This window comes from Camelus bactrianus, chromosome 12 (assembly GCF_048773025.1).
Source record: "Camelus bactrianus isolate YW-2024 breed Bactrian camel chromosome 12, ASM4877302v1, whole genome shotgun sequence".
Taxonomy (NCBI): domain Eukaryota; kingdom Metazoa; phylum Chordata; class Mammalia; order Artiodactyla; family Camelidae; genus Camelus; species Camelus bactrianus.
The window spans coordinates 12731770-12747891 of record NC_133550.1 but is presented as its reverse complement, the minus strand read 5'-3'; the positions used below and the strand labels follow the sequence as shown (position 1 = coordinate 12747891).

Below are 16122 nucleotides of genomic sequence, written 5' to 3'. Positions count from 1 at the left end.
TTCACACTAATTATTCCTCAATAAAGTGTTTTGAAAAAAAATGAGCAGATCTTTGTTTAGATTCAAGGGTTTTCATTTTAGAGAATGACTCAGAAATATCTTTTTTTGAATAAAAGTTTAATTTTCACCTACAAAACAGAAAGCTACACAAGGAAATAGAAAATTTATTATTTACTTATGTATAACAATTACATATTTATTATTTATAATAAAAGAATATTTATTGTTATTAATAAACTGATTTATTTAGATACTTCTTATATAAAAATCTGGATGTGAAACATAAGCTAAAATTTTTTAATGTAACTATTGTCAGTGTTGAGCAGCTGACGAGGATCCAACACCATGAACACTATCATTTAAATTTAAAAAACCTTACTAGTCATGAGTCTACAAACAGCTATAATTATAAGTTAAACAGGATGTCACAAGATGAGTTTAAAGAAGTAATAATGTTTTAGACAAGTGTGCTATTTAAGTTATTAGGCATAGTTTACTAACACTCCTCTGGGAGTAAATTACAGAATCCTTTAGCCAACACTCTGAGTCCTGTAATGGAACAAGCCTTCAATGAACGAGGCTCCCAATTCTTTTTAATTCAGCTTACCTAAATCCCAGGTGCGGGGTCTTTTCCAGTTAGATATCAGGAATCTCATATTAAACTGAGAAAAAAGAATTACTGTAAAGTCAAGACGGTTGACCGTCGAGCACACAGGCAAAACCAGAATCTGAGAGCTCAGCATGAGCCCTGAGCTTCTTTTCTTAACTCTTAATGATGAACTACAATTATTCATATTTTCTTCCTCATCTTATGAGGTAGCATGTACTCAGTCAGAGATGCTTAAACATTAGAAGTCATTACTCACTTCTGCCTCACTCTCATTTTATCAACTGTCAATCAATATTCAGCTTAGTTTACCTGTAACTGAAGGATAGTCCGTCTCTACACTATCTCTAATATGACTGCCATTTTTAAAGCCACCAAAACCTCCCACTTGGACAATCACACACTTTCTGTGACTATTCTTCTCCCATGAATACTTACCCACCACAAGCCATGGGTGTGATTTTCATAAAATGCCAATTTGAACACAGTATTATCTTAAAAAAAATCTTCCTGCTGCCTGGAGAATAAAGGTCATCTTCCTTGGCTTGTCATATAGGTCTGCATGATTTCCATGAATTTCTTTCTATCTAATCTCTCACTCCCTCTCTTGAGCACTAAAAACCAGATAGTAAACTTCAGGCACTTTAACATATAGGCATTTATTTTCCTTTACACAGAAGCTTGTCTATTTCATCTTGCTTCATTCCACCTATGCTTTAGACGTACCCATGAAGTTCTCCCTGGTCATTTAGATCACTCACCGTCAGAAGCTACACTCTTTGTATTTTCTATATATGCCTTTATTCACTGGGTTTACCATATGACATTTTAGTTCTCTCTCCAGCTATTTTCCCCTTTTTATTGTGAGCTCAAGTTCAGAAATTATTTATACCTAGGAATTTTTATAGAGTACATCAAAATTCAATAAATATTAATTTGATAAATGAATTCTCAAAAAGGCATATGTAACAAAATACAAATTATCTCTACTCTCATTTATTTTTATTACAGTTTTCTTGTGAAAAGGGAGAAGTTTCAAAAATTATTGATTAGCTTAGCAGGTATTCAAATGCGAGGGACTAATAACGATTCAAGGCAGAGAAACCATGAAATAACTATGTCATGCATTTAGCCTCTAGACAGTTTAGAGTTATTTACACGTCACCGTTCAGACTCTGCACTACAGAGTATCTCATTCTCTAAGCTTCCAAAAAGATTTTTTCAGTAAATCTGATATTCTGTTTTGTCTGCTTATTATATTAGACTTTGTTACCTCTATCAGTTACACACATGTTCACATAACATAGGTTACTGACTCAAGACAAACAATCCATCTCAAACCACAATCTCAGAGAACCAGCAGCAAACCTGGAATACACAATCCCTAAAAAAAATTACATGGCAATCATTATCTTTACTCAAAATGAAGATGAAACACAGAGAAAGTCATTCAAATCCAAAATCAACAGTCAGACAAAGCATAGTCCAAATGTATTCTTAGGCTGTAAGCACATGGAATTCAAAAAAAAATAAACTTTCTGAGATTAAATATTTCTATAATCAATGAGAGCACTTCTTGAGTCACTCTTCATCAATCTGTTATTATGCCCAGGCCTCTCTATTACGTCACTGTTCAAACAGAATTAACTTCAAGTGTTTTTTTTCTCTAGGATCTTCCTCAGAGCCTCTGTGACATCTCTGTTTCTCAGAGAGTAAATCAAAGGATTCAACATGGGAGTGACTAGGGTGTAACCTAAGGAGGCCACTTTACTCAGCTCAGGAAATCTGTCAGGAGTGAGATACATGAAAGAGACAGCACCATACAGCACACTGACGGCTCCCAGGTGAGAGCTGCAGGTGGAGAAGGCTTTCTTACGCCCCTCGGTGGAGCGTATTTTTAAAACTGTGGACACAATATACATATAGGACACAATAATGACGATGATGGTAGGCAGAATGATAATGCTGCATAAGAAAAAAGAAACCTTCTTGTGAATGTAGAGGTCAGAACACGAAATCCTCTGAAGTGGACGGTCATCACAGTAAAAGTGGTCAATGGCCCGAGAAGCACAAAAGGATAAAGTAAATGTCATGCTGGTCTGAAGAACTGAGCTGGCGCAGCCACAGAAATAGGAGCCAGCCACCAACTGAGCACAGAGATGTGCTGACATCTGGACAGAGTAGAGGAGTGGGTTGCAGATGGCAATGAAGCGGTCATAAGCCATGGCTGCCAGGAGAAACCCCTCAGTCACAATGAAGAGGGTGAAAAGAAAGAGCTGGGTCACACAGCCTGCAAAGGAGATGGACTTGCTCTGAGACCAGAAGCTGACCAAAGCCTTGGGTGCAATAACAGACGAGTAGAAGAGATCAATGAAGGAGAGGTTGCCTAGAAAGAAGTACATTGGTGTGTTCAACTGGGGATCAGTCATGATAATGGCCATCATGCCAACATTCCCTAGGAGGACCATGGCGTAGACCAGCAGAAATAGCAGGAAGAGGAGAATGTGGAGCTCTGGGCGGACCCTGAAGCCTACAAGAATGAAGTCAGTCACTTCTGAGTGATTGCTTGTTCCCCTGTCTCCCATGGCAGAAACCTGCTGAGACACACAGGCAAAATAAACAAATCCTGGCTTTGATTCCAGTGACATAAATATCCTCAAGTGTAAAAATAGATTATTTACAGCTTAATGCATATGAAGCAATTTTAATGCCAAAAAGAAGCTATAATTTGTATCAGATACCACTAGGCTTCTGAAACTGTTATTCTATTAAATAGGGAAAGAAGTTCTTTGGTTATTTTATTTAAATAATACTTTTGCAAGGACTTCATTAAGATAATAGCATATTTTTTTGTCTAAACTTACTCTCATATGAATTTCTAGTATTGTTTATAGCTAAAAATTATCTTTATATAAAATAGTCACATCACATGAATTGATAAGCATAGAGAAACAGATTGAAAAGTTTGTACTATATGAGAAAAGTTTTAGATAAATAAATATTTTAAATTATGTAGTAAATTGCTATTTGCTATGATTTTAAAATGCAAAAATAAGAGTAATATTAATTAAAAAGAGAGTATTGCATAATAGTATCTATGAGTGTTTGTAGCTGTTGTTAGTCAAATCAATATTTGAATCAGTACAAAATGGTAATAAATATTATAAAATATTTTGACCTTATTATACCTCTATTTATTTAGTTTGCATTACCCATCTGTATCCATCTTTGAAAATAGAATAAAATAGACATTATTGACACGTTAAAATTGATTACATAAAAAAATTACTAAGCCGAGGTAAAACAAAACCCTCTAAAGCTTTTTCCAAATACACATTCCTTTTCTCAGATCAAAGCCATTCCCCCAAATAAATGCATTTTTATGACTCATTATAAATATTTCATTTCCATTAGTAATTGTTTAAAAAATGCCATAGTCTTTTCACCCTCGTTTTGAAGCAGAGAGAGAAGCTGGTGAACATTCCAGTCCTTACAGTGCAATGACTGACTTTCTACCAGAGCTGCATCAATTCAAGGGATGGCGCTCCTTAGTCAGGGCAAGCAAACTTCAGGAAAATACCTAGAGGAAAGTTCCTTTCGTGAATTCTAGTATGTTTTATGTGTCTTAAAATAAGGATAATAGTGTAGCCATGGCTATTTAAGGACCATAGCAACCCTGTGTCATCCAGAGTCCATGAAGCTGAGCTAGAGCATCAACAGTGGCGTTAATGATGGCCTTAGTTATTTGTACTCCTGTGAAACCTTCTTCAGGGTATTTCAGCACTGAGGTTTTGCTCATTCTCTTTGAGGGATCCCACTGGGAGAGGAGTTATCTTAGAGTCAATTATGGAGACTTAAGTGTGGGCTCCAGGGCTGTTGTCCATGAGGACACTGACAAAGTAAAACTTCGTCATAACTGTCACAGCAGGTGAATCGATAAGCATAGAGAAACAGACTGAAAAGTTGGTACTATTTGAGAAAAGTTTTACATAAACATTTTAAATTATGTAGTAAATTGCTATTTGCTACGATTTTAAAATGTAAAAATTCACTCCAAATTTTAGTTTTCCTGTATTTCTTGATACAGATATATTTCATGGTACACAAATGCCCTGTAAATCACAAACCTGAAGTTAGATGATGTTTTGCTAATTTTATGGTTTCCTAAATTTATTATTTATTTTTAAAAATATCCATTTGTCTAGTATTATTTTATCTTACTTTATTTTTTTAAATGGAGGCACTGGGGAATGAACCCGGGACCTCATGCATGCTAAGCACATGCTCTACCACTGACCTGCCCCCTTTCTATATTTAAATACTAATCAGTTAGAAAATATAATGGAATAAATGATAGCATTCAATAAAATTATTTTTAAAATCTCTAGTAGAAATATTTTATAAGAGATCAGGACTTATATTTAAACATTCCATCATAGTTACTGTGTGACTGAAAGGTTAGATTAAAACCAGAGACTTAACAAGCCTAATAGTATAAGGATGATATTTTTTCCTAAATATTTCCATAAGTTAATTGTAATCTTGATTTTAGAAAATCCCTTTTTAATTAAAAAAATATTTCTAGAATTTATCTGGAATTTTTTCAGGATATAAATTGAAAAATGATATGAGGCCAGAGCTTCTCCTTCTTATAATATAGTATTACTAAAAATCTGGTCAGTGTAGAAAGAGAAAGCAGTTTAGGTTTTTTTATACAGGAAAATATCTATTGGGTGAATTGAGGCCTGTGAAATTTGGAAAGACTGGAGGAACTTCTGGCTGAAACTCCTGTAATGAGTCTTAGAACAAAATAGGAACATTCAAGGGAGCTGTCCGTCTAAACAGCAAACTGAGTTCTGAAGAGAAACCTGATGTCTGTTTGGCAAACCCTCAACAACTCCCAAGTTTTTTTCTTGAGGAAACTTGGAAGAAACGTGCGTGACATGGATTCTGACAACAGTTGAGGCTGACTGATCCTGACCTCTTTTGACCTCACATGGATAAAGGGATATGGGTTTTGCCCTACTTTACAAGAAGAAGAACAGAGAGAGGCTCAGGGAAGATAAGTAACTGGCCCAAGAAAAAAGGAAGAGCGGATATGTGAACACAAGACAGTCTGAACCCTCTGGGTCAGGTTATCAACCATCTGCTCAGTGTTCACCCATAAGGAAGTGACACATCCCAAGATGGGAGAAGGATGGCAAACCTGGGTCAGGAATCAAGGATAAGGAGTCACCAGTGTCTGCTGATTAACAGTATTGGTCAAAATGACAACAGGCCAGAGATGCAAGCCAGCCCTTGGCCTGAGCAGTAGAGGACCCTGAGAGCCCCGCCCAGTCAGTGAAACTGAGACATTTCTATCTCAGGAAACACTCAGAACTCCTCTGAGCCTCCGCCTGCTTGGCTGTAAAATGGAGATCGATCATACCACCTCCTAGGCTTCCTGGGAGGATGATCTGAGAGCAAGTACCTAAGGCACAGCCTGGTAGCTGACTCCACTTTCGCCACCACCCAGACTGAGGCTTGTTGTTTTTCTCATCTCCAGCTCGCTCTTCATTCACCTTAAAACTACAGGTCCAATAGCAGCACTATTTACAATAGCCAAGACATGGAAGCAACCGAAATGTCCACCTACAGATGACTGGATAAAGAAGTTGTGAGGTACATATGTGAGATTATACACACACACACACACACACACACACACAATGGAATACTACTCAGCCATAAAAATAATAAAAATGTCATTTACAGCAACATGGATGCACCTGGAGATTGTCATACTAAGTAAAGTAAGCCAGAAAGAGAAAGAAAAATACCATATGATATCATTTATATGTGGAATCTAAAAGAAGACACAAATGAACTTATTTACAAAACAGAAACAGACTCACAGACACTGAAAACAAACTTATGTTTACCAGGGGGGAAAGGAGAGGGATAGATGGATAAATTGGGAGTTTGGGATTTGCAGATACTAACTCTACCTATAAAATAGATAAACAACAGGTCCTACTGTGTAGCACAGGGAACTATATTCAATACCTTGTAATTGCCTATAATGAAAAAATATGAGAAGGAATATGTATGTATAACTGAAATCTATGCTGTGCACCAGAAAATTTATACAACATCGTAAACTGACTATACTTGAATAAAAATTTTTTAAAAATAAAGTTATTACCAAAAAACCTCCCTACAGGTCCAAGTACAGAAAAGTGGTTTCCAAGAGAAAGGCCTTTCCTTGTTTCCAGGCATCCTACTCATATTTTTGGGAGAACATCTTAAGGTCACACAGGACTTTAAGAGACAAAACTAAATGGCAGTAATTCCACCCGTAACTGAAATTTGTGACAATAATGCTGAATTTTTATTTCACCCCAACATAAAGTTTTGCCACCACAAAATCTGTGGCAGTCCTGTTCCACGTGTGTGTGGGACTTGGGGGGAGCATGCATTCTGCAGGAAACCCTACAACTCCACCCTACCCACCCCCTAGTGGGGTGACAAACCTCAGGTGGAACCCAGTCCTCAACTCCTGCACCATTCATTGCAGCAGGGAAATCCTGAGCCAGAGTCTGCGTCTCCTTGTCCAAAACATGGCAGAACTTTTCTGCAAATATCCTCTGACATTCCAGCACTTTGGTGCCCTGCAGAGAATCACTCTTGCCACATATCTGATAACACAGATGAAAACCAGGAACATTTCATTTCCTAGCCACAGGACTGCAGCAATCCCGGCTTCATACTGTGCCTGGGAAAACTGAGGCCCCAAAATCCGACCTAGAAGACGAGGCCAGAGAGGCTGGGACTGGGTTTCCTCACTCCACAGATGGTGCAACTTTAATGAATTAAACCTCTTAACTTTGAGCTACTTCCACTGGCTGTAAGGAGCCTGTGGTGAAAGATGGGCGTGCATACAGAGTTACAGGGAGAAACCCAAGCTGTAGCCCTAGACTGCTAATCAGTAACAAAATACCCCTCTACACCTAGTCCTGCCTGAACTCACAGACTGGGAAGGTAAATAAAGGACAAATTGTGCTGGGCTAGCACCCCACCTCCCCAAGTCCAGTTTCCACCCAGGCCCCCACCCCTAGGCACCTGCAGAGGCCACATGGCCACCAAACCAAAGAGAGAGTGGCCCATCCTCATGTCATCCCCAGGCTGTCACTCTGGAGAAGAACAGTCATTTAAGGCCTAGATATATTTTCTCTGAACTAAGAAAATCTTTAAAGAGAACCAGAAAGGGCCATTTAATCTCCACCTACAGGCACAGTTCCGGCGGCAGCAGTTGCAACCAGAAGTAGGAGCCAAGCTACCAAAAATGTAGGGCAGGAAGGCAGGGAGGAGACACACCAGTCAGAGGGCTGGGGATGGGGCCCCCAGTGCTCTGCTCCTACAGAGCCCTCTGCCCTGGGCCCCAAAGTCACAGCAGAGTGGAAAGCAGTAGCTGAGCTTTTGTGTGGCGGAAGATCCTCCCATCCACACCCTGGCCACCGCCAACCCTAGCACTACCTGTAAGGTGACCCAACAGTTTACAAATCCCTTCAGAGGCTTTTATCTGCATTTTAAATCCAGGAAGTTGGAACCATCATCTCCATTTTACAGATAAAGAAACTGAGGCACACGGAGACGAAAAGCCAGGATCCATTCCAAGCACATACTCCTTTGGGAAGTCTTAGAGCCTCGGATGAGAGAGGTCTCTGGACCCTGAGAAGTATAGGACTAACAGCAAACCAGGAAGGCTCTGCGCCTCTGGTCCTCTGGCTCAGCCGCCTGTGCTCCTTCCGGAGAAGCCCAGGTGGGATTCCAGCCCCGGCACACTCGTACTCAGGTTTGGGGCTGCCTCTTGCTCCAAATAGGAAGGGAAATTTCACTTTCGCTCAAAGGACCTTCATTTCTTTTTCCCCCAGGAAAACCATCCGGCTCCCGGGCAAGGGTTTCGAGGCTGGAATACGGTGCCTCCAGCCAGCCCTACAGTGCCAGACTCTAACACTGGTAATTCCGCAGGGCAGAAATTTTTCTGCAGTCTGGTTGGGTCCCATGTCTGCGGCGGATTCAGAGCGGAACAGGCACACGTCTCCATCACTTAACCAGAAAAACCACTGCCCAAGGCCCTACGGAGGGTGGGCTCGGGATCTCCCTGCCCAGAGTCTGGATGCCGGCTGGACGAAGGATCTGGAGTGGGCTCCACCTGTAGGATAAGGGTTTGTGGACTAGAGACCCGCGCTGTCCGGCTAGTGCCGTCCTTACCTCATCGGCCGTTGGGGATGCTTCGGTGGTGCTGTGGTGCCGACAGGTCATCCAGCGACGTGCGTGTGGCGACGGTCTTGTCGTCAGGGGCCTTGAGAGGCCCGTGGCTGGGGGTGCAGCAGCCGAAGCGTGGGGGTGGTGACCCGGGCTGCCGCCACTGCCTGCCCTCGACGCGCTACTGCCTCGCCTACAGCGCGGGTCCCCGCGGCCCGCTCAAGCCGGCCTTGCTGTCGATGCAGCCGCCCCCCGCCAGCGTCACGCGCTCCTCGTCCGGGACCAGCACTTGTTCCTTGAGCTCCAGTTTCTCGCGCCACAGAGCTTCCGGGCGCGCCTAGAGCTCCCGCAGCTTCTGCTGCGAGAGGGCCGTCTCGTGCCACACGGCGCCGGCCGCCTGGCGCCAAACGCTGCCACTCGCGCGCCAGTTTGCGCCCTTTGGGCCGGTCGTTCGAGGAAGCAGCAGAGCTGGCGCCGCTCCGGGATGGCATCCTGCACCCGCTGGTTCACATGCTTGAGACAGCGGCTCTCCGGCAGGTGCTGCCACGGCGTCGGTTCACGTCGCGCAGCAGGCCACCTTGCTCCAGCCGCAGGCCCACGTTCTCGCCCTCGGCGCCGCCGCCGCGCCCGCCCTTCCTTGTTCCAGCGCAGCAGCTCCTCCACCGGCACCTGGCCCGGCACCTCCGACGCCGCCGCCGCCTCGGGCTTCACCATGACGGGGCCGTCACCGCGGCGTCGCCGGCGCCCGCTTTGGGCGGGCGCTGCGTGTGAAGGCGCGGCGTGGGGCGGCCAGCGCGCGCTTGGGGCGGGGAGTGGAGCGACCCGGGACGCCTGCGGCTGCCGCGCCCCGCCCCGCCCCGCCTCGCGCCGCCTCGCCTCGCGCCGCCCTCACGCGGCGCCCGCCGGGGCGCCCGGGAACCCGCGCTTCTCCAGGCTCGGCGAGCAGAAACGGCTGCTGAGTCCAGGGGCTGAATTCTGGAGAGACCACGGCAGCACCAGTTTGTGGGGTAGCCAACTCAAGACGAAAGATCAACGGTAAGAAAGAGCTCCAAAAATCAGAAAATAAATCGCATTAAATTTTTGGCTGAATAATAATAATCTGCATATGCATAAGAGGAAACTCACGATATTCGGCAAAACCACCTCATACCTGGGTAAAATAAAGCTGGGAAACAATAAAACTTTCTCTATCCAGAATGGAGACTTCCTTACAAATAAAGGCCATTCAGTCAAGGCTCCAGAAGGGTTATGCCTTGTAGTTGAACTGAAGCAGCTCTAAAGTAAATGCTAGTCTAAAACAGACTCAACACAACTTAAAAACACTCTTCAGTAGGATGAAGCTGATCTGTAAGTGACCACCTACTAACACAAATTCCCGTATTTTTTAAAGGTACAAAACCCAAATCCAAACAACGAACAGTGAAACATTTTTAATGTTTGGCATATAACCAAAATTTACTAGACCTATGAAGGAATGTGGAAATGTGACCACCACAAGAAACAGCCCATTAGAAACATATGCAGAGATGACATAGATAAGTAATTAGTAGACATTGACCATAAAAGCTCTTATAAATACTCACATGAATTTAATGGTAAATGCAAATAAATGAAAAAAAGAAATGGAGAATGTGGGAAAGAAACCAGTGAAATTCCTAAGACAGGGAAACACAATATTTGAACTGAGAATACAGGGGATGGATTGAAAAGCAGATTCCGCATTACAGAAGAAAAGATTGTGCACTTGAATACATAGCAATAGAAACAAATCAAACATAAGCATTGAGTTAGAAAGAGAAAAAAATGAGCAATCAATGACAGCTGAGAAAATACTACAAATGTAATTGGAAGAAGGGCCAAAAATATTAGAAGCTGTGGTAAGAACATTTTTATTCAAAGTTGATGACAACTATAAATATATAGATGCAAGAAAATTCACAAAACTCAAGCAGGGGATAAATAAAACCAGATGAAGGCACATCAGAATAAAACTTACGAAAATGAGTGAGAAAGAGAACACTGTTAGAGTAGCCAGAGGGAAAAAGACATTACACACAAGCAAACAAAAGTTGAAGCATAGACTTTTTGTAAGAAATCATGCAAGCCAGAAGACAACGGGTGGACATCTTTAAACTGCTTTTAAAAATTGTGAATACAGAACCTTATTTCTGGTGAAAATAACTTTCAGAAATTAAAAAAAGAGGGTAGATGTAGTCACACTCCATCCTGTTTATCTCTTATTTAATGCAGCTCTCAAACTTGGACTGAAATTATAGAATAGCTATTTGAAGTTTCTAAAAATAGGAGCAAGTGAATTGGGAAAGATAGAAGAATTGAAAGGACCAGTGAATTGACAGTTCACTATTTATGTCTTCCAGTACACCCCTACCTAGACTCTAGGCAGCCCAAACTCCAGACTAGCAGAAAAAGATCCAGGGGAAGCTACCTGTAAATATTTGGAGAAAAATACTCAAATCATAAAAATGTGAATTACTTAGGTTTCACTCAATGATTCTGGAACTTTTTATTGAATGATTCAAAAACTTCCTGCTCTCCTGTTCTGTGTTTGTTCCACGAAAACTTAGTACCTTTTTGTAAGTAACGTGTGTGATACCCGCTATCTTCTCGATGGATATCATTATAGAACACTGTTCTGTTACTACTAAAATATTTTGGAATTTTAACGTGCCATCTACATAGGAGAAATGAAAGCCTCCTCTTTTATAGTACAGAAGCCAATGCAACAAAATTGCCAAACTAGTATGAAGCCACAGAACTCGATTGTGGAATGTTTTGAAAATTTTAATGTAAGATTCTTTTTTTTCCCAAAATGTTAGTTGAGGAAACTTTGTATATTCTAGAGCAGTGATCATCCAACTATATAGCCTGTGGGCCAAATCCAGTTGCTGTCATTCATTCCCCTATTGTCAATGGCTGTTTTCACACTGTCAAGGCAGAACCAAGGATGTAGGAAGAGAAGGTATTTCTTTCTCTGTCTTTTTTTTTTAACATTTTTTTTATTGAGTTATAGTCACTTCACAATGTTGTGTCAAATTCCAGTGTAGAGCATAATCCTTCAGCCATACATGAACATACATACATTCATTGTCACACTTTCCTTTTGTTGTGAGCTACCACAAGATCCTGTATGTATCACCCTGTGCTGTACAGTATAACCTTGCCCATCTATTCTGCATATGCCTATCAGCATCTACAGACCCTGAAATCCCAGCCTGTCCCTTCCATCCCCCGCCCCCTTGGCAACCACAAGTTTGTATTCTATGTCTGTGAGTCTGTTTCTGTTTTGTATTTATGTTCTTCTTTTTTTTTTAGATTTCACATATGAGAGATCTCATATGGTATTTTTCTTTCTCTTTCTGGCTTACTTCACTTAGAATGACATTCTACAGGGACATCCACGTTGCTGCAAATGGCGTTATGTTGTCATTTTTATGGCTGAATAGTATTCCATTGTATAAATATACCACCTCTTCTTTATCCAGTCATCTGTCGATGGACATTTAGGCTGTTTCCATGTCTTGGCTATTGTAAATAGTGCTACTATGAACATTGGGGTGCAGGTGTCATTTTGCAGTAGGGTTCCTTCTGGATATATGCCCAGGAGCAGGATTCCTGGGTCATATGGTAAGTCTATTCCTAGTCTTTTGAGGAATTTCCATACTGTTTTCCACAGTGGCTGCACCAAACTGCATTCCCACCAGCAGTGTAGGAGGGTTCCCTTTTCTCCACAGCCTCTCCAGCATTTGTCTTTCTCTTTTAACATGCTTCTTGGAGTGTATCTTTTTTCAGTTCTAGCACCTAGTGGGCAAACCCCACCACGGTTCTCAGTCTTGACAAAGTTCCCAGGCTTCTGAGATCCTTTAACACCACCTCTTCTTGTGCCTTGAAATAACAAATGGAGGTATGACTGCCTGGTCTTGCTAATAATTATGTTGTTTTGAAATCTCTCCCTTTTCCCCAACTCTTCCATTGACTGTTTATATATTTATAGTAGAGATAAGAAATGAATCTCTGAAAATAAGGATTTTAATTTATTCAAATGAAAAACCATGAATGTCCCTCTGTGTAAATCATGAAAATAAAGGACAAATCAGGTACTCCTCATCCAAATGTGTTCTTGAATTTTTTTTCTGTAAGTATAAGGTTAGCTCTCATGTCCTCTAGAGAGCTCTTCCAGTTTTATAAAGGTCTGGTGAGTTTATGGATTAATAATATTTTCTCATTTTTCTTTTTGCTTTGTGATACAGAACACATTATTGGTGAGAAGGACTTTTAGTCCTCGGTGACTATCTTGCAGAGGGAATGGCCACCACTCTGGTTTTCCTCCCCAGGAGAGAATTTCTCTAAGGACACTTCCCAGGTATATTTGCTGGTTTAATCAATTAAAAAATATTGCAGAATAAAGAGGAGAGAGAGAGACAGAGACAGAAGTTACAATTTTTTATAGTATTTGTTCATCTTAGCAAATTTAATTCACGATCTGAACAATGAGGAAATGCAATCCTTGTTGCAAAATAACTTCCTATTAAACAAATATTTGTTTCTTTTCATACTTCTGTTTGTTCATGAATGTACTTGATGTCATATTGGGTAGAAGGTTTGCTCTACTATCATAAATATAAGGAATTGTATCCACTCATGAGACGATTTCATATTTGTTCTCAAAACTCTTTTCTTTCAGATAGTTTTAGTTACATTTCTTTTTTTTAATATTTCTGTTGAAACCACAAATTTATCTAATGAATGAAATGGCTTTAAATTTGGTTTCTAGCAAATTGTCATTTTATTTTCCTGATACTGTTCGCTGTGGTTTTTCATGGTGTTTGATGAGTCATGTTTATATGTAGGAATTTACTCTTTCTTTATGTCTGTTTATCCTCTCCCATTTCACATGTAATTTTCTTAAATATTTAATCTATATAATATACATTTAGAACTACAAAGCCAGTATTATAACTTTTTTTTTCAACCACCAAACATAATTTAGAGAACTCAAGAGAAGGTTATTGTATTTACCCACAATGTAGTATATCATTCACAATTATATATATTATGCTTTGTTTCAACTTTTCTATGAAATCTCTTATAGCTGTGATTTTTATAAATCAAGTTTCCTTTTCCTCATCAGAAGGGTACTTCTCTTAAAAGGAAAGTAGTATATCTCATTTACATTCATTGTCGTAATGTATTTTATTTTACTTTTTTCATTTTTATATTTTCATATTCTGTGTACGTTCCTCTTTTGTATGTTGTAGTAGAGAAAATACTGCCGTTTCTATGTATAAGCCTGTATTACATCACTTGTGTCTATAATTGTGTCTTACAAATTTTAATGTGTTTTTATTAAAGTATAGTTGATTTACAATGTTGTTTTAGTTTCTTGAGTATAGCGTAGTGATTCATATATACATATATATATTTCTTTTCATGTTCTTTTTTATTATTTGCCATTATAAGATATTGAATATAGTTCCCTGTGCTATAAAGTAGGACCTTGTTGTTTAGTTTTTATATATAGTAGTTAGTATCTACAAATCCAGGACACCCAATTTATCCTTCCATGTCCTCCCTTCCCCCCTGGTAGCCATAAGTTTGTTTTCTATATCTGTGAGTTTGTCTCTGTTTACCTTTCAACTTTTAAGATTCAACAAATTGTTAACATCATCTTTTACTTTTAGAAATAGTATTGTTCTTTGAACCTTGTAAGATTATACATACCTGTCAGTTGTTCTTATATATAAACAAATGATCTGGAATGTAACAGAATTTTTCCAGATAATATTGTATCAGTTGACAGATGAGAAATAGAGGGCACTATTATTTTATTGATATTTAAATTATATACTCTGTGCACATATGTAGAAAAATAGTTTAGTATTTTAATTCTTAGAACTCATTATGAGAATCATATATTTCTCTATACTGCCTTGTATTTTCTATTGCATTTTAAATGTGTCATATCTATTTATTTTTGCTTCTTGCACTGGCCAGTGAGTGTCTCCTTAACAAAGACTATATCCTATTTTCAGAGAGTCTTTCCAAGGGCTTAGAGTCTCATTTTGACTAAAAAATTTTATTTCTTTTAAAAAGCTAAAATTAGTAAGAAAAAGAGTTTATAAAATGTGAACAAATAGATTTTAAAAATAAATAGAATGGTATGATCCAGGCAAGGATTTGTGGAACCAGTGAGGATTCCGGGAGGGTGCAGGCTCCAGAAGCAAATGCTAGATGCAGCTGCAGTTTGCTGCCATCTAGTGGCTGTTGTCCACTCCAAGTCTAAGTTGCAAAGACTAGATACTGTGATAGAATGGAACTTCCAGGACAATGAAAGAATTCCAGTTATTTCCTAGTTACCTGGTTTCCATCCCCATCATATGATCTTGAGGAGGAGAGCTTGATTGAAAATAACCAGAACCATGCAAAGTTCCCCAGTACCGCCCTGTATCCTGAGATGAAGTTGTCTCTGGCATCGCTGACCCTGTCTTCCCTCCCTATCGTTTGTCATTAAGGATGATATTGCCTATAGGTTTTTCAAAGATGCCCTTTATCAGGGTGAGGAAAGGTGCTGAGAGTTACCAGGAATGAATGTCTGGTTTTATGTAGGCATAGTTTCCTTTTTACCTTGTTAATATAGTAAATTGCCTTATTTGGGGGCATGCGACCAGCTTTGCCTTCCTGGGATGACACCTACTTGGTCATAGTGTATTATCCTTTCTCTTTTGACTCTCTTTGATTTATCATAAGTGATTGGGGTGTCTATCATTCATAGACCAGGAAAAAATCCTTGTTTCCTTTCCAAAAATCACTGCAGCAGAGAAGATAAGAGACTTAAATATGTTTGACACTCTGTATTGGGGAGAGCACTTATAAGTGCTGGCAGAGTTAATTGCTACAGAATTTTAAATTAGTTGGTAGCTATTATAAGGTATTTTATAAAATATGTTTTTTCTAGTACACACAACAAATTTATAAAAGGAATAATAAAACAAATATAATACTACTAATGGACCAAGTATTATGCTATTAGTTGACTGAGTGAAGCATATTAAAAAATACCTTGCCAACTTGAAGGGTTAAAAAAAGCCACATATGCTTTTTGTTTTCATTGTCCAATTATTCTTGACTTAGTATGCGTTTAACTTGTCATTTTTATATCTAACAGTTTTACATTAGAAACTTTTTAGTTTGACATAAAATTGAAAACTTATCCATCATATAAATGCACAAAATTTTATTTGCAATTATTT

At 39.7% G+C, this 16122-nt stretch overlaps 1 protein-coding gene and 1 pseudogene across 1 annotated transcript; both read right to left on the bottom strand.

The window, feature by feature from the left end:
- Nucleotides 1-2076: 2076 nt before the first annotated feature.
- On the bottom strand, nt 2077-3382 carry LOC105076387 (olfactory receptor 9K2-like). The gene has a single exon (XM_010964488.3). The coding sequence runs from the start codon at nt 3253-3255 to the stop codon at nt 2257-2259; it is 999 nt and encodes a 332-aa protein (XP_010962790.2). The 5' UTR covers nt 3256-3382; the 3' UTR covers nt 2077-2256.
- A 5003-nt stretch (nt 3383-8385) lies between these two features.
- Nucleotides 8386-9568, bottom strand: LOC141579489 (coiled-coil domain-containing protein 85C-like; annotated as a pseudogene).
- Nucleotides 9569-16122: the final 6554 nt, after the last annotated feature.